This window comes from Sciurus vulgaris (genome assembly GCF_902686455.1).
Source record: "Sciurus vulgaris genome assembly, chromosome: 3".
NCBI lineage: Eukaryota > Metazoa > Chordata > Mammalia > Rodentia > Sciuridae > Sciurus > Sciurus vulgaris.
This window is the reverse complement of record NC_136463.1, coordinates 160675133-160703091: the sequence shown is the minus strand read 5'-3', so window position 1 is coordinate 160703091 and position 27959 is coordinate 160675133. Positions and strand designations below refer to the sequence as shown.

The window sequence follows — 27959 nt, the reverse complement described above, 5'->3', positions numbered from 1 at the left end:
ATTAAAAAGTCTTACCTTCGGTTGCATAAAAGGCAGCTCCTGATTTGCCTCCTCGGGCCTGCCAGGGCGATGAGTGGGAAAGGGAACGAATGAAATCTTCCTCACTGCTGCCCAGAATCACTTCGCGCATCTTATGAAACTCCCCCGCGTAGTACAGTCGACAGTAAAATTTGGCATTAGCATCAGAAAATTCTACAACAAAAGTTTTTAAAAAAAGCTTTTATGAATCAAGAAATATCTTTTCCCTCCCTTCCCCACCATTAAATGCAACCATGTAGGTTCCTCCACAAAAGCATCTCTCATGTTAAATTGAAATGCCTGTTTATCAGAATGCAGTCAATATTATCTTCAGGGGAGATAAGAAAATATTCATATGATCACTATTACATATTTAAAACAAAATAAAAATAAATAGAACCAGTTCTACCTTTACACTGGTTACTGTATTTTAATCATTGTACTTTTACAGAATTTCTTTATAAACATCACAAAATTTATTGTATATGATACTGTTCTGAACAGTAAGTTTCTAGTACCCATATACACAATTCTAAATGCTTGTCAAGCTCCATTATATAGTAGGAAAATATTTAAATATTAGAAACTAAAGTATAATTTATAAATTTATGAAATTTTAGAATTAAATTTATAAATTAAATTATAAATTGAACAATATATATTTTAGAAACTAAATTACACATAAATAAACCTCATGTCGGCAGACTTAATATTCATCTCAAGAAACAGAAAATTTAACTAGTATAAAGCTAGAATTCCCAAGTAACAGAGTTTGCTTAATTATGGTCTCTGTCCCTAGGCAGACAACATATTATTTTATACTTACGAAGTTCAACATGAGGATTTGTGAATTGTTTCTTCTGTGAATCTCCTCCATCTGCCTCATCTAAAAGGTTTAATATCATTAGTAAAGGCAAAGTTTTTAAATAGTTATCCATTCATTTTACCTTTTTTCCTGATATAACAACAAAAATGAGTACATCAACAAGAAAAATAACCTAGTAAAATCACTACAAAGCAAGCGTTAGATTGATGAATAAACTCTGTAAACAATTACAATAAAGTGTTATTCTGAAATTTCAATATATAAAAAAATACAGAATTCAGTTGGAATAATTTTTCTTACTTGTCTCTCCTATTACAACAAACTCAGTTCTTACACAAAGAACTTCCATGGCTTCTTTATCAGTTAATGACCAGTTTTCCACGTGTGTAAAATAATACTTTCCCATATATTAGTATCTAATTCAGAATTTCTTTTGACTGATGTTTCTGGTAAACCTACTACAAGATCCACTGTTTACTGTATACGTGAAATACATATTAGTATCAAGAAGAACAAATTATCCCCTAAGTTTTCACATTTCAAAATCATTTTCCAAAGCATTCAGACTCTCCAAGGAACACATTATAAACATCTGCAGCCCAACTGCAGCCTACAGAGTACTAAATAGATCTCTTAATTGCTAACCAAAATTTGTTACAGTGATTGTTATATTTTAACTACTAACTCATGATCTAACCTAGGGGTCACCCAGCAATTTCTTTAAAGGGACAGATAGTAAAAGGGACAGTTGCAACTATTCAACTTATTAATGCAAGCAAGCAGACAAGAGTAAACTAATGGATTTGACTATGTTCCAGAAAAACCTTATAAAAAACAGATGAACATATCTGTCAAATACTGTTATAAACCCATATACAAACAATCAGATAGACATGGTTTTAAAATACCAAAATATAGATGAACAAAAATAGGCACAATTTTACTGTAATTAGAAAAGAAAGAAAACATCTTAGTGACAGGGGCAGTGGAATGAAAACATGAGTATTTGAGTTAACACAGTGGGATAGATGCTTTACATGTGTAATGTCACTAAGTCCTCAGTAAACCACTTCATGGGTATGGCAACTAAAGATTTCTGATTGTATCAATAAATGATAACAACAAAATCTGAAACCAGCTGGACTCCTCAAATGCCATGTTTTTTCTACTACCATGCTGAGGAGTGAGAATAGAGGATATGCCTTGGTTTTAGTAACAAGAACTACCTATGTAACACCATAAGAAACGTAAAAAAACAAAATAAATAAATAAAAGCCTGGAACAAGCACATTTGGTCTACTTAACACACCTTGAGGCTCACTGCCTTGATTCTCCGTCCCCTCCTTGCCCGTCTGCCCAACCTGGTAGTAAGCACTATCTGCTCCACGTAAGGTCTCTCTCTTCTGGGAAGAGAGATCAGGGCTTTTGCCTGCTGTCCCTCTGAAGAAGGACAACATTCCAGAAGCCTTTTTAGCTAAAAATAAGAGGTAACATATTAATTTTAATTACAGGTCACTGCAAGTGGAAAATAAAAATCTTCAACTTATTCCTTTGTTAGCAGTAACCATTTTTAAGGCTAATAAATCTGAGTAACAGATACTTTCATTTGCACAGATTATTATTCTATAAGATATTGTCATTGTTTTTGAGTAGTCAATCATCCTTGCTATCAGAAACACAGAAGGAAAGCAATGGTCAGCTAACTGACTGTCAAAATGTGAGACATTCTCTAGATGGTCTTTCAAAACTGACTTTCAAAAGCAATTATATCGTCATATCTTAAGCTAAAAGATTAAATTATAGCTAAGTTCTTATAATATAGTCAATTAAACTAAAACAATAACTCCACAAGCTAAAAGAATTCAGAGTTAAAGGTAACATCTTTTCATCTTTTGTGTTGCAAAATTTAAAAATGGGAAAATAGACAAGTTGTTTTGCAGTATCTTGCAAAAAATAAATACCATAGGATAGCCAAGAATTTACTAAAGCTTGTTCTTTTATTCTGGTTTGAGCTTCATTCATTATATCACAAATATGTATGATTCTAATACTGTAAATTTATTATTTACAAAAAAAAATTACCATTTACAAAATCAACAAAAAATGTCAATCATGAAAGTGCTCACTTAAAGTGGTAGACACTATTATTGCTTCCTTAATAACCACTACTACCCAGTTCCTTGCTAACAGAACTTAAAATTGGAGGGGGGAGGCAGTCATGTATGCAGTCCCAGTACAATGCTCCCCCTACTTTTTTCAGCAGTTAGAGGTGGCCCTAAACTCAGTTCTGACCAATGAGACTGAAGGGGGTGCCTCTGCTTCCTGAATAAGAGAATAACTGCAGCTTCCACCACCCTTCTTTCTGTCTCAAAGACAAACAAAATGGAATATTCTTGAACATGAGGAAAACTAAAGAGTATCCAAGACAAACTATCCCTCAATTATCATAACAATGCTGAGCAGCTCAACCAATGCCAGCAACTGCCCACCTCCAAGCTAAGCTATTTTAGAAAAATAGGTATGTTTAAGCCCTTAGAGAACTGAATTTTCTGTTATTGTAGCTGAATGCATTCCTAACTGATAAAGTCAATGAAACCCAAGTTCAAATCCCATTTCCACCACTGTCTGAATAACTTACTTAATCTAAACCATAACTTCCTTTCTGAAAATAGGGATGTCAAATAACTTTATAAGCTTATTGTGAAGATTAAAGGAAACAACATAAAATTTTCATAGTGCCAATTAATACAGTAAAATCAAAAAAATTTTAAGTTCACATTTTATTGTAGATTGTACATTTTAAATTAAAAGCTCCAGGAAAGCAGATCCTCCTTCTTTCTGCATAGACCGGAGTTTTCAAGAATTTAAAATTCAATAACTTGAACTTACATCTAAGAATCACATCTATAAAAGAGGATATTAAAAAATGTTAAATCCATATTATATTTCAAATACTAGAAGTAGTAAATCCTTGGCCAAATGGCATTTTTGTGTTTTCTTCTTCAAATCATAATCACAAATAAAACAAATATAAATACTTCTCCATTTGTGATCGTACTTGGTTGTGGTTCTGCTTCTGCTGTGCGGTTGGTCTGTCCTCCACTAATTTCAGGTAATCTAATAGGACTGCTACTCTTCGGCCTGTTGTCAAAAATACTAAAAAGAAAGACAAAGGAAAAATTAATTTAAACTATTCAGAACACAGAGTATTCTGATTCCTACACTAAACTACTGTACACTTAAGCCCACCCACAAAATCAGAAATCTGATCAATAATTTTTATAAACAAAGGTTAGAACATTGAACGAAAAGTCTTGAAATATCTACTAAAGAAAGTAAAATCCTTTAACTATAAAAATGTATGGAAAATGTACAAAAGTCACAGACTTTTATAAAATTTTTCCTTAAGTTCATTAGAGCAAGATTTGCATCTATCACCAATTACAGAAAATAACAATTTCATTTGTCTCATTCTACTCACAAAAGTGATAATTCAAGCAAATTTTACCAGATTAGTAAAGTTGGAAAACCTATTTCAGTAATGAGCCTATGACAATTTCTATTTAAATGTGTAAAATAATGAACATGCGAAAAGAACTGGTTTGGGGTTTTGTTGGTTATTTTTTTGTTTTGTTTTTAACTGTTAGGTACATAAAATTCACAAACACTTAAAATTACAAAGTCAAGCAGTGGTATACTTTTTACAAGTTACCATTTTTAAGAAAAAACAGTAGTTTTTTTCATTTTTTTTAAAAAAAGGTTGGGAAGTGTGTATCTGTAACACACTGAATATTGTGGCAACTGATAGAAAACTATATTCTAAGGGACTGTTTAAGGCCTTTTGTTGTACTTGAATTTTGTTGCCTCAATTACTGGCTAAAATGAATGCCATTATCTGGATTCTAAAAATTTTTATTCCGACAATATGCTACAATAGAACTGCAGTACAAGGATACAGAAGTGACAACATAACTAAATTAAAATACAGTTTACTCAATCATGAATCACCTATTTGTTGGAAGCCCTTCTTCAGCACTGTTCCACAGAGTTGCTTTAGACAATTCCTCTAAGGCATTTCGGTATTCTTTACAACTTAGGGTAGAAATAGGTTAAAAAAATGTTAAACGTTAAGCTCTTCTTTAAAAATAAATCATAAGCTTAGAATAAGTTTTGCATTATAGAAACACAACCATTATTAAGTATCCATGATTAATCAAATGCACTTAAGTTAATTAATAAAGTGATCAAAGTAGAAGTTTCATGAGGAAGGTCGATGGTCTTTATAAAGAACAATATAAATAAGGACCCACTGACCCCTAATTAGTACCAAGAACCTTAGCAATGATCAAAAGAACCTAGTTACCAAAATTTAAATCAAATTAATTCAGGTACTAAACAGGTAATTTAAAAGAATAAATCCTCAGGATTTCATTAATAGAAAATAAAGGGACTTAAGAGTATTTTTCTATTTAAAGGTACTAAATTTGAAGAAAAAAAACCCCAACTTTCTAAATGTTCCATTAGCTCAAAAAAATCAGACTCTTGGACTAGCAGTCTGGGAGTCATGCTTTAGACTAATCAAATGTCATAGAATAAGAAAGGCATGTTAGGGTATATTGCTTTTTAAAGATATTGAAAGAAAATGTCTTTAACTAGAATATGTTCTTCCTAATAGTACAAAATAAATTTTCATTTTGGCACCTTTCTTATCTACTGATGTATTATGATTAATCAATAAATTGAGAATAAAATACTGTCTTCACAAAGGCTAAAAGGCAGATTTTTTAAATTATCATATAAAATCTTTTTAAAAAATCTTATTAGCCTAACAGTAAATGCTAAATACCACAAAGGCAGAAACATGTTAATCTTGCCAGGCGTTGTGATGCATGCCTGTTATCCCAGTGGCTCAGGAGGGTGAGGCAGGAGGATCCCAAGTTCAAAGCCAGCATCAGCAATGTAGCAAAGCCCTAAGCAACTTAGCAAGACCCTGTCTCTAAATAAAAAATAAAAAGGGCTGGGCATATAATCCAGTGGTTAAGTGCATCTGGTTTCAATTCCTGGTACCCAAAAAAAAAAAAAAAAGCTTGTTTACCCCTGTATATACAATGCCAAACATTTGTTGAATAAATGGACAACTTTTAACAAATATCCAAAAGGAAAAGTTTAAAGCCTTACAATAGGAAAAAAAAAAGTAATTCAACACCTTAGATTCTATTTAAACTAAGTTGAACCACTACCAAGATACTTTTATGATTAAAAAGATGAGGTTTTTAGACATTGATATTTTTAAAGTGGGTTGCCTCTTTAAGACACATGATAACTACATCAGAAAGTCAAACGTATCTATGAGGTAAGGCATGGGAATAGCATTCTCAAGGTAGGAAAATTTACTTAGTGTGTATAGGAAGCAGGAAAGAAATGAGTGCAGAATACAAAAAAAAAAAAAAAGATTCACCTATTATTAGGAAAATATGTTCTATGTATTATGTTTTAATAAGTAAAACAAAGTAAAGGATACGGGGTACAAATTAAAACAGAACAGTTAGAGGATTCAAGGAGGAGTAGATAAACTGTCTAGTCAGGTCAGTTATTAGGAACTTACTTAAGAGTCATGCTACATTCCATTATTTGGACAAAAAGGTTTTCAGGTACAAAGAGAACAGACTACCATGCTGAAACAAAATATTTTTTAATCATTTTGTTTTGCTTTATGTGAACAATTCCACAAATAGGATTAATAGACATATATAAAATACATAGATACAACCATAGGGGGAAAAGTTCCATGAACAGTACCTGAGAGCAAAAGCAATGATGGAGCTGGGTTCCTTCTCACAGACTGCAATGGGCACCCGTTCATGTTCATACATTAAGTAGTGTTTATCTGGATCACTGTTTAAGTTTTTTAGATGCATTAAATAAATGAGAATAAAATTAGCAGAAAATCAAATAAAAAATCCATTAACACACTCCAAGTAAATCTCAGGACAATTTTAATTAAATACTGCACAATCAGAATATAATTAATTAAGCCACAATGTATGCAGATGATACAAACTCAAGTCAAAAAAGAAACAAAAAAAAAAAAAAATCAAGAAAAAAATTTTAAAGGCAATTGGAAAATTATCAGAATTAGGTTTCAAATCACAGGATTACAAAATAGTCACTCCAAAAAAACTTTCTATAACACCAAAACTTCGGTCATATTAATCACAAAAAGAATTTCCAAAGAACAGAAAAAGTTTAAAATACTTTGTTCCAATATAAGCTTGAGAGAAAAGTCTTCTAGAAACTATGGAGAAGACATACTACTAGTCCAATAAAAAATAACCCAGCCACTCTACTGTTATCACATGGAAACTCACTGTTGATTCCCTCTCAACCTAATTTTGCTCCCCTCACTTAGACTCTAACTCCTCTAGGCACTGTTAAGGCACATTCATTCATTTTATTTAGGTACTATTTACTGAGCCCCTAATGTGCAAGGGTACGATATTAAGGAAAACAATTATTAAGCATTTTATATAAGTGAGAAATTAACAATGGTGAAAAAAACAGACACGGTAGAGTTTAGAGTGGAGTAAAGATGCAAGCTTGTATAATACTTACAAAGGAAATGGAATAGGATTATAGCTATTTCCTGGAAGCAAATTTGCAAAGATGGCTTTCATGGTTGACTTCTCCTTCACCTGGCTGTCTGTGGATCCCAGCAAATGTCCATCAAACACATCTAGGATGAAGAATATTCCACTTACATACTAACATTCAGGAAGAATACAAAATTAAAGTGTCAACTTTATTTCTTTTCCCTTGGGGAATACAACATCATAATTATCAGAAGTGGTTTAAAATTCTGATCTAGAAAAAAATTACTCTTATGGAATGAAAGAGAAAGCACAGTGAAACATACAGATTATTGACTCTAGGGATGGGTTTTCTTCTTTACATTTTAGTACCTCTGAAATTGAGATTATTCTAACACCAATGGTTTCCACTGCAGGAGCCAGGGAGCAGCCATAAGGGTATTACTGCCTGAGTGTGCACGAACTTCATTATAGCTATTCATGTGATAAAGTTCAGATTCAACTCAGTATGGGCACTGTGGCTATTACACCTGACATTAGTAGCAATTGTAAAGTAATTCCAAAGTTTATATTGAGCAGTTTACTACTTAAACAGAAAGCAAGGAAAGAAAGGAGCCAGGCATTAATTTATTATTAGGAAGCAAATATTTTTGTTGGGAGAAATGGCAGCAATTTTCTTATTTTTTAACAAAGCAGCAACCCTGTACTTTATGGAACGAACTTGAGAAAGTAAGAGCCCCACAAGGTACTTACATGTCAAGTAGTGAAACTAAACAAAGAAGTGATATAATGAAAAGCTCTATTTTAAAAATCACTTTAAATATAAACTAAATATTCGAAGTGATAAGATAGCATTATGTCAAAGAATTAGCAATGTTTTTTTTTTCTCAGAAAACCATATAAGCCAAAGAGACCATTAGCCTTAGAGTCAATGAAATACAACAAAAGTGACTTAAACTGTACCTTCAGAACCACTGGCTGTATCTAGTTCAGGCCCTCCCACTGACTGCTCAGTCATGACTTCAGGTGAAGTAGGTAACTGGAGATGGGTAGAATTGGTAGAACTCTGGCTGGACAATGTTGTCAAGAAGCGATCCTCTAAAGAAAAATGTAGTCCCAAGAGTCATTTTAAAAATATTAAGTATATTTCTATCTAATATTAATGTCTTTAAATGCCAATTCATATTTTTAATTACTAAAACACAGAATTTTAGCTTTTTCAAAATTATCAAGGTCATGTAGCTCATGTCATAGAGTGGACACAAAATTCCATATATGACTTGACCACAATCAAATCTCAAGGGCCAATAATCATCAACCAAATCTGACTCCTATCTAACACAATACTCTTTCCACTATAACACAATGTCTACCTAAACAATTCAGCTTAATAAAGAATGAAATTAGGACACTATGGGAAAAATCAGATGCTCATTTTGGGGGAGAAAAGGTATTAGATCATAATTATTATAGAAAAATACCAAGAACAATGAGTTAAGTTCTTGACCATCAAAAATAGTCTATGTAAATTTTCCCACAAAGTTTCTACAATAACACTAAGTTATCCAATAACATACTGGGAAAGATACCATAAGTCTAGAAAATATTTTAGTGACATTAAAAATTTAAATTAAATGTTACAAGATTTTTGTAGTGAAACCTGGGGATTCAGAAAGAAGCAAAACAGAAATTCAATTTCCTGTTCTCTGTTACTTCTTTCTCCAACAGCAGTGCTCTCTATATTGCATGTATCTCTGTATCCGAACTTGTCTACTTACAGTGTATTATATGATAAGCTTAAGATGATTTACAAATGACCTATAATTAGGTGGTTACAGTCTCTGAACAATTGTATTAGGAAAAAATGCTAAAATTAGTGGTTAAAATCAATTTATACAGTTATAAAACAACAAATTATGCCAACTTTCTACTGGCAAGTGGTCACTAGACTCAAGTACCAACCTTTTTCCCCATTTTGAAGTCCTGGGGAAATATTCCGTGGAGATGCATCCATTGCACTTATCTGTAAAGAAATAAATACTTTATTCTTAAGAAAATATTAACAACACACTTTTAAAACTGTCTAACCAAATGAATCTTGAACTTTTTCGTGTCAGGACCTGTTTATACTAAAAATAACTAAGAACCACCTTAATAATTTAAAATAGCTTTTTCCTTATTAGAAATTAAACCTGAGAACATTTTACAATACTCATTTATTAATTCATTTAAAAATAATAAGCCTAAGCTGGGCTTGGTGGCACATGCCTGTAACCCCAGTGACTTGGAAGGCTGAGGCAGAAGGATCGCAAATTTAAGGACAGCTACAGCAACTTAGAGAGGCCCTAAGCAACTTAGCAAGAACTTGTCTCAAAATAAAAAATTAAAAGGGCTTGTTGGTTTAGTGGTTAAGCACTCCTGGGTTCAATCTCTACCACCCCAAAATAATAATATGATAATAAGCCCATTACAATATTAGCATGAGTACAATAACATTGATTAAATCAAAAATACCTATTTTCCAAAATTAAAAAGCAACTGGTAAAAGAGTGACACTGTTTTACATTTTCACAAATATCTTTAGTATCTAGCTAGCTAGATTCCTATTTGGCTTCTGCATTTAATCTACTGAATACACTGTTATGATTAAAGTTCTGGCTTCACACAGACATGTGGTTAATAAAGAGAAAGTTACAGAAGCCTTGTGAAGGTCTTGGGTCCTCAGTAGTTCCTGAACCACACTTTGAGAATATTGTGCTAAATAGGAACTTACTTCTTGGCATTAAGGAATCTAGGAATACTTAAGATTATCATTAAGCTAGTAAACTTTTATTATTCACTGAACCTTCTCAAGTCCTAATTATCTGTGTATAATATATATTTAGAATGACTATCAGTCACACATATGATTTCCATAAAGTCATTTCTAAGGTCACTGATCAAAGATCACCATATCAGAGAGACCTCCTTGGGTACCCTACATAAAATAACCTACTATCTCAGCAAAACTATCTCCCATCTTTCTTCCTTCAGAGCCATTTTATATTTGTTAAAATATTTATGGGTTCACATGTGTACTATCAGTCTCTTCCTCATTAGAAAAATGTTTCATGAGTACAGTAACTACGGACTTTGTTCACAATCGCATGCACTATAACCTAGAAAAGTTCCCAGCACATCATGAGCACTTGAGAACTATTTATCAAATAATTAAATATAAAGGCAGTGCAACATAATCTCCAGAATCTATAAAGAACTCAAAAAACTCTACTCCAAGAATTCAAATAGTCCGGTCAACAAATGGGCTAAGGAAATGAATAGACACTTCACAGAAGAAGATCTACAAGCAATCAACAAACATATGGAAAAATGTTCAACATCTCTAGTAATAAGAGAAATGCAAATCAAAACCACCCTAAGATTCCATCTCACCCCAATTAGAATGGCGATTATCAAGAATACGAGCAACAACAGGTGTTGGCGAGGATGTGGGGAGAAAGGTACACTCATACACTGCTGGTGGGGCTGCAAATTAGTGCAGCCACTATGGAAAGCAGTGTGGAGATTCCTTAGAAAACTTGGAATGGAACCACCATTTGACCCAGCTATCCCACTCCTTGGCCTATACCCAAAGGACTTAAAATCTGCATACTACAGAAATACAGCCACATCAATGTTCATAGCTGCTCAATTCACAATAGCCAGACTGTGGAACCAACCTAGATGCCCTTCAATTGATGAGTGGATAAAGAAACTGTGGTATATATATACAATGGAATATTACTCAGCCATAAAGAATGATAAAATTATGACATTTGCAGGCAAATGGATGAAATTGGAGAATATCATGCTAAGTGAGATAGGCCGATCTCAAAAAGCCAAAGGACGAATGATATCGCTGATAAGTGGAGGATGACACATAATGGGGGGGAGGGAAGGGTTAGAGTTAGGGTTAGGGAGGGGGGCAAGTATGGAGGAAGGAACTACTGTATAGAGGGTAAAGAGGGGTGGGAGGGGTGGGGGGAAGGGAAAAACTAACAGAATGAATCAAACAACATTGCTCTATGTAAATTTATGATTACACAAATGGTATGCCTTTACGCCATGTACAAACAGAGAAACAACATGTATCCCATTTGTTTACAATAAAAAAAAAAAAAAGGCAGTGCAACAGAATTTCAAATCAATTTTTAATCTTTCAAAATGATGACCTTCTGTTGAACAATGTTATATTTTCAACTCTGTATCAACATGCTATAATCTCAAGGTTTTACACCATTACCTCTGCAATGTGTTCAGTGGGCAAATGGAAAGATCACCAGGGGTCTGTGCTTATTAACAGCCCTGAACTAGCTGGCAAATACTAACATTTAAATCATCTTTAGTTACCTTTTTCTAACTCTCACCTAAACTTTAGGGAGCAGAATTCCTACATGATTTTTTAAGAAACAAAAGGGAAAAATCATTATATATTACTAAACAGCAAAATTATTTCAAGTACTTGAATCCATCACTGCATGAAAGTATTCCTCTACAAATATTAAACACTACATAAAAAGAAAACATAGTCTCAAAAGCTGTTGTGATATCAAAGCATGAGGCCCTTACAATATACTGACACAAATTCATGTGAAATTCGGGTAGCATGATAGGAGAATTCTAAAATGGTTCCCAGTCCCTGGTGTATACTTTAATTACACAAACACTGAGTTAGGTACTGCTGTGAAGAAATTTTGCAGATGTAATTAAAATCCCAAGTCAGTTGACCTCAAAATCTCAAATTCCAGGTAGGCCTGATATAATCACATGAGTCACTAAAACTAATAGAGGAAGTAAGTGATCTGAAACACAAGAGTGATTTAACTATTGTTGCAGGGTTTGAACAAGGATGAGACTGCATTGTCAAGGAATACAGGCAGTCTCTAGGAGTTAGGAATGGCCTCTAGTTAACAGCCACCAACAGAAGGGAAGCTCAGTCTTATTACCACCAGGAAATGAATTCTTCCAGTAACCTGAATGAGCTTGAAAGAAGATCCTGAGCATCAAGTAAGATAGAAGCACTGGCCAGTCTTCATTTCAGCTATGTGAGATTCTGTGCAGAGAACCAAGACATGCATTCCAGATCTCTGGCTCACAGAAACTGTGAAATAATATATTTGTATTTTTGGACACTAAATCTACAATTTGTTCCCCAGCAGAAGAAAACTAATTCAGTTAGAAAAAGTCAATTAAATTAAGGTGTAGAACTTACCCAGTTCAGACACCTTAAGAAGACCTTCTCATTTTGAGCACAGATAAAATACTCAAAACTGCACAGTAAAACAAACAAGGACTTTATTATACACTCTGAGCACCCACATCTTTTCTTTTGTAGCACTTGCTGTCACCATGATAGCATCTCAGTGACTCCAATGTAGAATAGATTTATGATAAATATTTCCAATAAATGAATCAGAACAGATCATTTATTTCAGGCTAGGGCTTAAAAGTACTCCACGTCCTATATCTCCTTGAAACCTCACAACTTCAAGATGGAAAATCTATTCAATTTTAATCAATTATATGTATTTAACTACCACTTCTAAGTGTCATAAATGGAATCAATTACATCTCTATCAGTGAAGGACCAAAGACAAGACTTTATTTTTTTACCTTGCTTTCTTCCCCTTGTCTCAGTCTTCCAGGACTTGGAGGAACTGAAGGTCGCTTTCTACCTTTTTCCTGCTGGAAAAGGTCCTGCAACCTACAGCCAAAGAATATGGTTTGTTTTTTAGAACCTTGAATATTTACAAATTTTCTCTTTATAACTCTGAAATCACAAAAATTAAAGTTTCCTGTTTGGACTGTAATAGACTTTAAAGTTGTACATATTTAGGGCTAAATTTTTGTCATATCTAACGAACTAACCAAGAGCACTTCATGATATGACTATAAATACAAAAGAATAGCAAATTAGTATAAAGAAAAATATTTCTAAAAATAAATGTTTAAATAATGATATAAGATAAATACAATATTTTTTAATTTCTTGCCCCCTGTTATAGTTTACATTTGAGGTATCTCCCAAAAACTTACATGTGAGACAATGCAAGAAAGTTCAGTAAAATGATTGGATTATGAGAGCCTTAACCTAATCCAGCATTAATCCCCTGATAGGTATTAACTTGGTGGTAACTGTAGGCCAGTACAGTGTGGCTCGAGGAGGTGGGTTACTGAGGGTATGCATTTGGGGGTATATATTTTGTCCTTTGTTAGAGAAGTGTCTCTCTCTGCTTCCTGGATATATGTGCTCAGGTGTTTTGCTCTGCCATATTGCTGTGATATTCTACCTCACGTCTGGTCCACAGCAATAGTCAGCCATCCATGGCTAAGACCTCTGAAACCATGAGCAACAAATAAACTTTTCCTTCTCTAATTGTTCTTGTCAGTCTTTTGATCACAGCAGCAAAAAAGCTGACTAAAATACCCCTAAGTCAATTATTACTCATGGCACACTAATTCTGTCCAATTTCATTCAGGAGTATACATATTTGAAACAACACTGAAGGTTGTTCCCTTCTTTGTTTTTATATTCTCACAAGCAATCTAAAGGTGAGACCATACATTTTAAAGGCTAAAAACAGGGAAAGGAGAGAAAGAAAAAAAAAAGCTTCTTTATAACTTAAGAACAAAATAAATGTTTATAATTAATGAGGTCTTTACATTTTTCAAATGTCATGGACAGAGTCAATTTGGCAATAATATTAACCAAACTGCAAAATTATACCTGTTATTCCAAGCTTGCAGAACTTCACAGAGACTTTGTTTCTTGGCAATGAGTGACTCAAAGACTGACTGCAGTTGCTGAGGAGTGTCTACAGAGGAAGACATGAGCCTTGCTTGCATCTTCTCAATCCAGTTCTTGAACTCGCCTTCTTCCATCTAGCAAATAACAGATAAGATTTCAGTAAACAGGCACTATATAGATAACCCTTCCCCCAAAAAAAATTTCTAGCAAGTTAACAATTGACCTTTTGATTTTCTATTAAAAAAAATGAACTACCTCTTTTTGTGCAAAGATATCTTCCATTTTTTCCTCTCTTGTTTTGCTAAATGTATCCGTTTTCAGAGATGCAAGTCTTTCATCAACAGCTAGATATACCTGTGAAACTCTAAAAACAGACAACAGTGCACACTTTAGAGAAGGTGGAATCAAATTTTCCACTTCACATAAATAGGAAAAAAGAAGACACTAGACACAAAACCATAAATGAAAAAAGTATTATCTAATTAAAAATCATAATTTGGCAAAGCAAAAAGGGCCTGAAAGGATATACCTCAAAATTTTTACAGTTGTTTGCTTTGTCAGTTTGACTTTTTTAAAAATGCTTTCCCTTATTATCTACATTTTTTTCCACAGAGCATCTGTAACATATAATTCAAAAAACTTTTCTACATTTTCAAAGAAAGTTAAATGAACAAATCTTGATATTTCAGAACACCTATACACCACAGACATTAAAAAAAAAAAAGGATGATCATCAAAACTGAAACTTACTTCTGAAAGAAGTCCTTAAGGTCCTGAAGAAGGGACACTTTTAATGGGGCCTGGCGCTTAATGAATATTTTGGGAAGTGGAACACATACTTCAAGAAGCCGAATGGGAGAATAACTGAGAAGAAAATACAAGTAAATATTTTAGTACCTTGAGCAGAGATTAATATAATATCCAGACGGTCGATTAAATCCTAATAAGGCATAAAAGAAAATAAAGTTTCTATAAAATAGTATTTTTAAAAAATCATAAAGTTAATAAAGATAATATCAATCATAAATCTTTCCCAATTGTAGATTGTTTCATCACTGCACTGTGATGCCATCATGTAGCCTTTTGAAGTTATCCTCATTTGTTTTAAAAACAAAAATTATTTTGATATAAACATTATCTGTGAGTGATGAAAGAGACTCCTTCCTATAATTAGTGTAGATATAGATATACTTTACCTTTTCACTCCTGAGGAGTCTTCATAAGTCTTTATTTCCTTTCCAACTGAGGTACTGCCTAGTCAATGCTATGCCCCACTTACACATTATATTCATGGTTAAAGCTCTTGCTTAAGAAAAGAAATAAGTTCCAATTAAAAATGTTTCCTGAGAGTCTAAAATGTCTCAAATACCATTTTAGGTACTGAAGATACTTCCTCATGATTCAGGAAAAACAAGATTCAGGAAATAAACAGAACAAATAAATATTTAAAACACATATATCAAGTGCTAAGTGTCATAGAGAAATACAAAGCAAGAAAGAGAAGCAGGGGAATACCACGCATGAGAGGGTATAAGAGCAGGGAAAACTGGAACAGAGACTCATACAAATTAAGTAAACAGCAGGCAGATATCTGTGGAATGAGTAGCTCAGAGAAAGAAGAACCAGCACAAGGCTCCCAGGCAGGAATCTACCTGACACAGGTGATACCCAGAGCTAGCAAGGCTATAGCAGGTGTGTGAGGGGACAGTGGTAGACCTCAGGCAGATAGAGCTTGAGGGCTTTTAGACCAGTAAATGAACTCTGACCTTCACTCGGGGTGAAACAGGAACCCTTTGTAGCATCTAGAGTAGAGAAATGACCTGAGCTGATTTTTCCTTTAACAGGATCACACTGAGCACAGGCTGTGGGAAAAGGTCCACAAGGAAATTGTCTGAGGCTACTGAGGTACTGAGGGTAATGAACAGTTCAGATCCTGGATACATTCTGAAGCCAGAGCCTGAAGCCTTCTTCAAATCATTTAATATCACAGTGGTGACTATTTACTCTTTGAATTTGGAATTTTAGTTTTATCACAAGCATTCAATTATCTTTATGGTAGTTAATATCTTAGCAAAACTTCTGACAGACTTTCTCAGATGCCAAAAGAATGATGTAAGAGTAAAATTGAGGGGCTGGGGCTATAGCTCAGTAGCAGAGTGCTTGCCTAGCACTGGTGAGTCACTAGGTTCAATCCTTAGCACTGCATAAAAATAAACAAAATAAAGGCATTCTGTCCACCTATAACTATAAAAAACTTTTTTACAAAATAGAGTGAAACCCATAGTAGAAGGTCAACCAGGGTTCAAATCACAACAAAGGACTTGTTAGTTCTATAAATGAACACAATTATTATTCTCACTTATAAGGTCTATGAACTCTGTGAGTAAGGATATTAATACCTAGTTCTTCAGCAGATTAAGTTAAACTAATAGCTCTTAGCAGAGTGTGGTTCTGTGCATTTGCAAGGGTGGAAGTGGGGAATGACACATACAATTTAATTAAATGTAGTAAAGGTAGAAATGTTACAAAACCTTCAGGGAATGTGATAATGCACAAGATACCTTTGACTCCTTACCTGAAAGACGCCACCATCTGGTTATAGGAAAAATACTGGTGATAATCATGATGGATAGAGTGACCACATGGCTCAGCATTGGCTCTACGTGTGTATTGGTGCCCATAAAACCTAAGTTCAAGGTACTTTGCAAATGACATAGACCAGGATTCATTGGAAAGAGCAACAACTGGTGTCACCTAGAATTCAACAAAAATAATTTATCTAATCATACAATGAGAATCTCGTTTTTTAAATGTATTTCCTAATATATTCTGAATGCAGAAAACTGGGAGAAGAACAAAAAGATTATAAGTGGGTGGAGCTGGGGTTGTGAGGGAGAGCAACATAACTGATAATCACATCACCAACAGCAATACACCTGCATGTTTACTTTCTATATATGAATACATATTTACATAGCCAGTGTTACTTGTAAAAACTTTCCTATAATTTTTATAACATTTATTCTTTACTGAACAATAAATCATGAATATTTTCATAAGATAATCTTTACAACTGTTTAAATGTGTGCAGAGTATCCTATTACATAAGCATATTAAACCCAATTCCTACTTATGTGCATATTTTTATTTTCACCTTATTTGAATGATGCTGTGTTGAACATCCTTGTACATACATAGAAATATCCATAGTTATATCCTTGGAATAAACTAATAAAATATCAAAGGGCATGAATATTTATATGGTCTTTGATATTTTTTGCCACGCTGTCTTACAAAACAGGTGTACTAGCTTACAAAAACTCCAGTTATCAACAGTATTTAAGAATGCCAATCTCTTTCTTACCAATGCTAGAAATTATAAATCTTTGAAATGCCATTTCTTTTTAAAAACAAGTCATTTTATTTAATTTCTAACTGGTTTCACTGCTATTTTGAAATTTTACTAATGAGTAAAATTTATATGCACATTTACTGCCCATTTGTATTAAACTGCTATGTCATGTCCTTTGCCTATTTTTTCTAATGCCATGGTTTATACAAATTTAATATTAAATATATTTGTTCAAGTTGTAACTTATTGTGTAACAAAACTATCTTTTAATCAGAATTCCCAAAGCAGAAAGTTTTGTCTTTTAAATAAAGTACATATATCCAAGCATGAAAAATATAAAGTTTAAATTCAAGTTATTCATTTAAGGCAATGATCAATCTACAGAGTTCATAAAAATATTACCAGTTATCGGAACTAAATAATAATGGGAACTAAAGAACAAGTATGAAAGTAAGACTGATAATTGGGTTTCAGGCTGGTATATTTACTGCTGCAGAAGGAACTAGCTTTTGATAGCAGACATTAACATAGGTCAAACTATTATTTTCTCTGTAATTCTCATATATTCCTTCCAAAAAATAAACTCCAAAATAAGCCATGGTAACAATGAAGTTAAACTGGATACATAGTCACTGCAATTTGGAAAAAAAATACGTATTAAAAACATGATAATGCTGCCAAAAATTTGTCCCAGTTAGAAAAGTAAAGAAAGAAAAAAAAAATAAAACTCATGTCTTTCTCAAGAATGTATGTGAAAAGTAGTAGGGATCACTTTCAACTTAGTGTCATTTATACCTCTTCAGACAGAAATATTCATATAGGCTCAAATTTATTGTGCAAACATCCTGATATACTGCAAAAATTACTTTGTAAATCTGCCTCATCCCCTTAAAGGTCTCTGTATTCTTTGTTCATTCCTAGGACCTAGTATAGTACTCCTGACATATGGATGGTACTAGATAAATGTTTGCTGAATGAATAAACAAAATAATTGATAATTGTCAAGATATGGTCTCAATATATTTCCTGAACAAAGCCCTTGAATTTTACTTAATGACTAATATATTCCTGAAGTGAAGTCTTCAAAAAATAAACAATATATTGAACATACAGCAAAGAAGGGTAAAATAAGAGCCCAATTATGACCAGTTTCAAAATAATAATATTACCCACCTCCCAAAAGCACTATACAAATAAACACATAAATGTCATATGATATATTATAGTACCAAGGTGTATTTACCTGTTTGCAGATTCTGCACCAGGAATATGTGAGAATTGTATGTTGATATCCAGGTACTGGAGAATCCAACTCTTTAAGGATTATCTGCACACAGCCTTGCCCATGGACAAAACGCCGAATGTGATGCACCATGGGGGTATCGCAGAACATGCTAGGACACTGATAAGAAGGCCTTTGACAAACAAAAGAGCCCTTCTCATATTAAGCATGAAACATAGAAGCCCAGAATAATGAATACTGGTTACTCAGAACCACTGTCAAGGAAGAGCAGCATTCTTGCTCAAGGAATGATGACCAGTGAACAATATGTATAGGCACTCCTGCTGCTCTGAGCTGTAACTGAACCCCTGTCTTCAACTACTATGTGGTAACAGGTTCCATTTAAGTTGCTTCTACTTGCCAAACAATTTTAAGATTATTCATTTTATCCAAGGGGACTGGTATTCCCTTTAAAAGGGGATGGTAGAAATTAAATTACTTGCCCTGTGTCATGTAAGTAGGAATGACAGCACTGAGGTTTAGTGCTGTCTAGCTGACTCCAAAACCTCTCTTGCCTCTCATTTGAAGCACAGTGTAGTCAAGACATCTGAAAAAGTCCTAGGGACGGCAGGGTTATTAGATGGGCAAATATATGAGGAACATGCTATATAAGATATCCCAATTTGAATATGAAGATTACTTCTTTGCATGGCATAGTTTATATGGTATTAAAGGAACACATAACACCTGACACCTAACTCATGTTTGTTTTAGGTTGAAATTCTAGTCTTCATAAAGGCACAATGGAACACAAGGAAATTAGCTCTTACCTGAAACAGTATCTCTCTAAAAATATTCCTAATGTAAGATCATTCTTTCCATAAAATTCCATTGTTACAATCCTAAAAGAAGAGATTACTTCTTAAAAACATTAACTACCACAAAGCAAATACACTTCATGAGACCACACATTCCGATTATTAAATGTGCTTATAATGAAGTATTAAAGATGGTAACATCTGACATTGTCATAGAACAGGTTTTACATCATCTTGTAAAACAAGTTTGGAATAACCACACTATACCAATTTCCCACTCCCAGTCCACAGTATCATAGTATCTCATGAAATTATTTAATGAGGATACATAAACAGTAATATTGAGTGAAACTGACTTGAGTTAAGAAGAGGTAAAAGTTTCCTTTACAAAACCTTAAGCCTTGTTAACATAAAAAGGGACTTCTGCTCTCTATTCCATACCTTTCCTAATAGCAGCTCTTCTTGTTAAGGAGTCAACTGCTAACTTTTATCTTATTCACAAATGCCCACAAACAAGAGAGTTTAGTTAGATGCCTGTAAAAACCCATGTCTTATTCAAGTTTTGACCTAAGGAGTCCCTTTTCTCCCAGAGAAAATTCCTGTGGGCTTTCCCAGTCCCAAACCGTCTGCTAGAGCTATACCGCTTTCAGAATATCACTTCTGGAAATGAGTGTTCTGTCATGGAAATAATACTGTAGGAAGTGTAATTATATTCTTATAGTACTTTGTTTTGTGTGTGTGTGGCACTGGGGATGGAACCCAGGGACTTATACATGATAAACACACACTCTACCACTAAGCTACAAGGTACATGTTAAACTGAAGGTAAATTATGTCAAGTAAAACTATGTAGTCTATGTGAGGTTCATGTGACTATGATTCGAAATGATAATTTACACATTAAAAAATGTTTCTGTCAATCCACATAGAATTAAGTTTCAGAATAAAAGCCACTAATAAGGCAAAAGGATGGGCTGTGGGTATAGCTCAATGATAGAGCACATGTTTAGTATGTTCAAAGCCCTTAGGTTCAATCCCCAGCACCAAAAATAAAAACTATAAGGCAAAAGGCTGACTGCTTTTATAAAAATGATACCTGAAGGAAAACCTGCCTAACTTGGACATGTTATCATCAAAATTTTTATATTTGAGCTTTTGTGTGTCAACTTCTCTCTTCTCTAAGTTCAAATTTCTCTTCTATCCCCCACATATTTTTTTTTCATTCTCAGCTCAGGTACTCTCGTTTATTTCTACCCATTAACAAATTACATATTTACAAGTTCCAAAGTTCTATCAATTCAGATATGACCAGCAATGTGCCATATACATAAAAACGGTTCCTAATGGCAATATTATTTTTTTTCTAGTTGCTAGAATTTGTTCTTCAGAGCAATAGTATACAGGGAGAAGAATCCTACCAAGGACTGACACAGGCACTGGGAGCATTGCTGGACTGGGCAGACGAGCTGCTAAAGAGCACGCACAGTCTTTGATGGTTAGCAGGATTCAGACAGTCCACCTGAAGGAGAAGGAACACAGGAGCCACTAGAGTCAGAATACACTAACTCCAACACCAGCTTCTAACACTCAATACATTCCCCTCTATTGGTAAAATCTCCTATCATCACTGTAAGGATTTTTCTGAGGATTTAAAACTACAAGAAACTACACTGAAGGAAAGAGAGCAGTTGATTTTTGAGGAAGACAACCTAAAAAGTCTAAACTAAACTTAAAATACAAAAAGGTATCTAAATAGTTTGTTTTCTTAAATACTCTTTCAGAACTACATTATTTTGGGAAAAAATAAAACTGAAATGTCCATATGAAAGTCTGATTTGATAACTGAATATAACAATAATCAGAGATACCCAGAATTCTAAGGTTATTTCTCACCTGTACTTTATGCCTGTTTTTGATCTCTACCAGGTAGCACCTGCTACCTATTAAAATTCAAACACTATAGAGGCCAAAAAGAAGTTCATGAAATACATGAAGCCACTGCTTCTCTGAGAAGAAGTCTGCTACCCCACCCCTCGAGCTGAGTAGCTTGTAGTTTAAAAACATGTGTCCATTCTTTTTTGCAAGCTCTCTCAAACACACACACACAAATACCCACATAGGTATGTACACACAGGTGATTTTGTTTTATAAAAATGGAATGAGACTACATATGTTAAAACACAACTTTCTTGTTAACACATAACAATATATCATGAAGCTAGATGTGGTAATGCATGCCTAGTCTCAGCGACTCAAGAAGTTGAGTCAGGAAGATTGTTAAGTTCAAAGTTAGTTTCAACAATTTAGCTAGACCATGTCTCAAAAATTTTTTTAAAAGGTGGGGGATGAGGATTAGCTTGGTAATAGAGAATCCCTGGGTTCAATCACCATTACCACCACCCCACCACACACACACACACACACAAATACAAAAGTGTATCACAGATTCTATCCAGGTCATTAAATGAGATCCAAATCATTGTTTTCACTACAAACAACTGAACACAATGCTTTAATAAATATCCTAGTACATATATTCTTACCAAAAGCAAGCATCCTTACACAAACATTTAATTGGTTCTTCAGCAACAGATTATAAAGAGTAGGAGGGCTGGGTCAAAGGCATATAAATGTACTCATACTTTAAGATACCTCCCTATCACTTTCTATAAATTTCTATAAATTTTCACACCCTCATTAATCATGGATCTTTTGCCACAAATAAAAAATTATTTAATGCCACTATTATTTAGCATTGCCAATATTATTTATTCATTGATAATGAATGAAGCTGAATGTCGGTTTATTTTATTAAGCAACCGCATTTTCTCATCTAAAAGTGTATTTCTTCATTAATTACTACCATTATTAGTCATATGCCCACAAACAAATCATCTTTAATTTCTATCTAGAAGACAAAAGGAAAAGGTCACTTTCATATCTAAATAACAATGCAAAGTTTAAAGCTAGTGCCCTGGCTTACCTTTGTTGACCACACTGCATCACCTGGAATCAGCCCTCTCTCTTCATCACCCTCAGTTTTGCTTCCTGATTTGCCACTTGCAGTACCTGATGCATCCTTTGAGTGAGCAAAAGGGTCTGAATGTTTTGACTGAATTCTTCCTCCTCTGGCTCGATAATCAGCTAGCATTCTACCCAAGCTCTGGCTATCACCCAGATGCTCAGCAATCCTAGTGCTCACTAACTCATGCGAGGGCAAGACTTGAATTGACTTGGCCTGAATACTTCCATTTATGCCCTGAAGCCCAGACAGATCCCTGAGCAGCTGTTTCTTCCTCCTGCTCTCCATTTCTTTGAACTCTTTATTGAGAAGAGGAGACCAGTAAATCTGTTCTGGAAAATAATCTCGAGTAGAGCACCTCATCCCCTTTTCAGTTAAAAGGAAAGGTTCCCGGAATGTAATTACTGGGGAGATACAGAGGATCACATCTTTTAACTCCTGTTTAAAGGCCAAAGAATATGTCTTTCGTTTATCTTCAGAGGGGGTGACTTCCTCAGTAACATACAATCCAGTGTCATCCTGTAGAGGGTCTCTAAAGGTTCTCATCTGGCTTTTGGGATCCTGTTGCTCATCTATTTGCTGCAAAATCTCTGGCTGTTCAGTGCTGACAGCATCCTGTTGATCCACATGAATTGGCAACAATGATTCTGGTACCAAATGGAAAAGAGCACAGGGGACACCAGCTGGGCAAGCAGAGGTGGCATACTCTTGATGCTTCAAAGAGGCAACAGTCTGTGGAACACTTTTATTTTCCTGCTCACCCTTCTCAAACACAATCCTGGATTCCAGCAAAGTACTATCATCAGAGGGCAGAAACTCAGGAGGGCAGTCAGGATCCCGGGGGAGGGAGCTTCTGCTGTACTGCTGCTGCACAGCCCCCTCCTCCCCCTGTCCCTCAATCAGAGAATGGAATGAAGGACTTTGCATTAATGTGGGAGGCATAGCAAATTCATCCATAAGGAAGGAGATTTCTAGTTGAGAATGATAGGCTACACAGATCATAAATATTAGGATCTCCTTAACTCGAGCCAGCTCATAATCAGAGCCTCCTCTGAGCTTGATTGTACAGCCTAGGTGCTGCGGACAGCCTTCAAAAAACATCAGTGTTTTGGTTTGTTCTACAAATAAACAAAAAAAAAAGAAGGCTTAGGCAATAATCCAGAAGTCCTGACAGAATTAATTCACTGCCTTAATGTCTACAAAAGAAAAACCCTTCCAGGAATAAGACTATAGTTACCTACATTCACTTAACCACTAATTGATATTTCCTACTAAGTAAATATTGCAGTACTGAGGAGTTAATTCAATTTCTGAAAACCCCAATCTCAAGTAAACTATGCCAAAGATCACTCACCATTAGGCAACTGAAATATCTGCATATAAAATTTGTGACAAGTGCCCAGGTGTGGTTTTGTAAGAAGCTGATCCATTGACATCACTAAATCACCTTGGGTCATCCGACTGATTCTTTCTAAAACTTGCTACGACAAAAAAACACTGTATTACAAAATTAGAAGAAAATAAAAATCTTACCCTCATAGCAAAGTTTCTTAATTTTAATGTCAATTTTTTATTCTATATTTCAAAGCAAATGAATATTACAAGCAATAATCAGAGTTAGGTCTACACTTGGTTGCTAAGTAATTAGAATATGCCCACTAAAATACCATACCTATACTAATAATATTATCAAAATGTATTTGAGCAACATGCATTATCACAAGCTACTGTGGAGGAAAGGAAAAACGAAAAATTTCTTAGAATTGGCCTCTATTCTGCAGAGGGTAATCTTTTCAAGGGAGAGAACATTTACTGCTTGTACAATTCCCCACTCAAAATGAAGGACCAACCAATACTTACTAATTACCTAATATGCATTCTACCTTTGGTCTTATAGACACATTTAGTAAGTGTTATATATAATCAATCACATTTTCTTCCAATCTGAGATTCTACAGTTTTAATAATGAAATAGTAACCAGTCTTCTTGTTTCACTTTCAATATATATGGTGCAGGAGAGAAATAAAGATAACCATACACCTACCATGCACACATATAAAGCAAAAGCTGTGGACTTAAGAGACATTTAAATAAAAAAATAAGAACTCACTGACTTTACATTAATGACCAAAGTAATGCCATGTTCCAGTAACATGTCCTGGGCAATCCGAGACACTGTTTTCTCAACCAGAACCAACGTAGGTCGAACATCAACTATTCGCTGAACATAATTCTTCAAGAATTCCCTTTCCTAAGTAAAATAAATCAGAAATATTACACCTGTTAAAATTCAAGACCTGGACATATTAAAATATCAGGATAATTTGACAATATTGATTTCAGCCTAAATATTTTTCTTCCACAAATAAATCTATAACCAAATTAATTCAAACACAACCAAGAATTTCATTAATCATTCTGAACTATTACTTGTGCTGAAAAAAATTTTAGGAGAAATGGCATTCTCCAACTAATTTTACTTTGAAAGATTATGCTGAAAAGAATTCAGGAGAAAGTCCATTGTCTTATATATTTTCAAATTCTCCCATTATTAACAAAATGAAATATTTTTTCATGAAATGTGCTAATTTTCTACTCTGATTACTAAATTATAATTTAATAGCATTTAAACTTATTTTATTTATAAAGCTAGAATAAAGCATAATTAAAATAAATAGATCTTTTAAGTTTTTGCCTCTCTACAGGAATGGCAAATAAATTTCCTATTCATCCAAGTTCAAACTACAATAAATGTACATGAAGCACCATTTAAAAAGGGGGTCTGCCCCAAGTTCAGCCAGAAAGGAGTAAGAAGAGGTAAACACAGAATGGAGTGTGGCAAACCATCAGATCTGGTGGGTCTGGCCTTGTAAAGATAGTATAAAATCACAGCCTAATTATCTTCTCACCTTTGTATGTTCCTTTTTCTGACTATCTACCTTTCAGCTTCTCTGATTAGCAATTCCATTATTGAATTGGGAGGGAAGAAGGAAGAGGAAAAAAATTGTATCAACTAATACTTTCTTTCCATCAATTCAAAACTAAAATGTTAGAAGTATCACAAACTATGTTTGAAAGCACTGATAAGCAAGATAAGATACTTTCTAGAGTTATCTGAATTAACCCATGTTTCTTAACTACATTATCTGCCCAGAGCATACCTCTCTAACATGATGACTTTAGTTAATGTGAAAGAATGAAATACTAACAAAAATTAGTATAATTTTTGTAATTATAAAAATTAGATAAAGTATAAAATTTTTATAAACAATATCTGTAGATTTCAATTATACTAGTTCATCAATCCAAGTCATACAATTCCACACATCTAAACACCTCCACAAACAGGATACATCTTATAATCAATGCAGCTGTGATCAGATCCTGTGAAAGTCAGCTGGCATCTTCTGTGACACCAACATAACCCCCAGGGCAGTAGCTGGGGGTATAGGTTGGTGGTAGAGGATGTGGTGAGCAAATGTGAGGCCTGGAGTTTAATCCTCTGCACACTCCACCATCCTACACCCACCACCAAAAAAAAAAAAAAAAAAAAAACACCCAAAACCCAACATCAAAGCGTCTTGGATTACACAAACAATAATAATTGTGTTTTTCCTTTAAGTTCTCAAAAGTCACAGTAAATCAGAGCTAGAAAGACTGGTATAAATGTAGTCAAAACTCCTTATTTTTACTGAAAACAAAGCTAAATTCCAATGTTGACAGAGTTCCAGATAACAAACTTTATTAAGTAAAAGAGTAAAGTTTCAAAAGCACTATGTGCTCGGTGCGGTGGCACACACCTATAATCCCAGCAGCTTGGGAGGCTGAGGCAGGAGGGTTGCAAGTTTAAAGTCAGCCTTAGCAACTTAGTGAGGCCCTGTCTCTAAATAAATAAAATATTAAAAAGGGCTGGGGATGTGGCTCAGTGGTTGAGAGTCCCTGGGTTCAATCAACAAAAAACAAAACAAAACAAAACAACAAAACAGAACAAAATAAAATAAAAGCACTGTGCCTTTGACCACAACTCACTTTCTCACTTTTGCTGTGATACCTATGAATTCAGTATAAAAATAATTGTTCCTATCGCTCTTGGAAAAAAATGTGATTATCTACGAATTTTTAAGAAATGCTTTTCCAAAGTGTTTCTTGAACTGGGTATAAGTGTTTTCCCTGTAACACTGTATTTACATTGGTGAAAACTTTCCATTTTGAATGACCACCAACTAAATTTATAGCATTCATGGGAGAAAAGAGTTGGGGCAGAAAACTTAAAACCCATGCAACTTCATATCCACAGCAATACAAAATTACTAATTGAACAGCCAGGTGCATAGTTCAGCATGGTTAAAGGCTGCCTCAAGAGAAATTTTAAATGCACAAAAACTGTAGCAGTACAAACAGAATTGGAGCTCTGAGCAGCAGAGCTACCAACAGCCATCCAGGGCTAGGGGATGCACCTCTCTACAGTCTTGCCGGCAGATGCTCACTTTTAATTTCTTAAAATAGAGCTGAGAGGCCTCTTGCTTGTGTGGCAGCCAAGATGAGAGTTATAATCTTAGGAAATTTTAAATGCACAAAAGGAAAAGGGAAATTTTAAATGCACAAAAACTGTAGCAGTACAATCAGAAATGGAGCTCTGAGCAGCAGAGCTACCAACAGCCATCCAGGGCTAGGGGATGCACCTCTCTACAGTCTTGGCAGCAGATGTTCACTTTTAATTTCTTAAAATAAAGCTGAGAGGCCTCTTGCTTGTGTGGCAGCCAAGATGAGAGTTATAATCTTACTCAGCTATTCTGGGGCCCCATACTTAGGAACAGCCACAGAACCAGCACAGCTTCCATCTGACACTATTCCCCAGATTTCTAACTACATACAAGCTAACCAATGTTCTAGAAACATGTTTTAGTAAAAGTGACTATATTAGAAATCTGAAAAGTCAGTGAGACTCTCCCAAAGGTCCAAGTGGAAAAGCTATACTTAGATTTCACTTTTTCTTCCAGATACTCCCAGTCATGTGTTCCCTTTAACACTTTGAAACTAAAAATAATGAGTACAGATTGGTAAGCTAGTTGTAAAGTTTAATACATAAAAGTATCTTCTATAAATAAATTTTAAATACATCAAGAGCAACAAGTTTCCTTTCAAAATAACTGAGATTCCTCCAAATTACCACTTTCAGTAATAAGTGCTTACCTGAAGCACAATAGGATCAATGCAGGTAAACTTAGTTTCTTCTCTGTAGAGATACTCGATGGAACACTTTAAGAGAAGAATCTTGGGGTTTTTAATACAAGAATTCATCTAGAAAAAGTAAGTAGACTGTTAA

General features: G+C 34.3%; 1 protein-coding gene across 6 annotated transcripts in view; it reads right to left on the bottom strand.

The window, feature by feature from the left end:
* The window catches only part of PIKFYVE (phosphoinositide kinase, FYVE-type zinc finger containing), a 124881-nt gene that overhangs the window by 5753 nt on the left and 91169 nt on the right, over positions 1-27959 (bottom strand). For all 6 annotated transcript variants that reach the window (XM_079133159.1, XM_079133160.1, XM_079133162.1 and 3 more), the window contains 21 exons: positions 27827-27934; positions 24744-24884; positions 23987-24113; positions 22594-23750; positions 21029-21129; positions 19623-19694; positions 18814-18985; positions 16794-16972; positions 14969-15082; positions 14474-14582; positions 14198-14352; positions 13084-13174; positions 9394-9454; positions 8395-8529; positions 7457-7577; positions 6644-6739; positions 4853-4936; positions 3903-4000; positions 2154-2318; positions 845-904; positions 16-192 (listed from right to left, as the gene is read on the bottom strand). In XM_079133159.1, the coding sequence (XP_078989285.1) occupies positions 16-192; positions 845-904; positions 2154-2318; positions 3903-4000; positions 4853-4936; positions 6644-6739; positions 7457-7577; positions 8395-8529; positions 9394-9454; positions 13084-13174; positions 14198-14352; positions 14474-14582; positions 14969-15082; positions 16794-16972; positions 18814-18985; positions 19623-19694; positions 21029-21129; positions 22594-23750; positions 23987-24113; positions 24744-24884; positions 27827-27934 (3523 nt within the window). The remainder of the gene's footprint in view (positions 1-15; positions 193-844; positions 905-2153; positions 2319-3902; positions 4001-4852; positions 4937-6643; positions 6740-7456; positions 7578-8394; positions 8530-9393; positions 9455-13083; positions 13175-14197; positions 14353-14473; positions 14583-14968; positions 15083-16793; positions 16973-18813; positions 18986-19622; positions 19695-21028; positions 21130-22593; positions 23751-23986; positions 24114-24743; positions 24885-27826; positions 27935-27959) is intronic.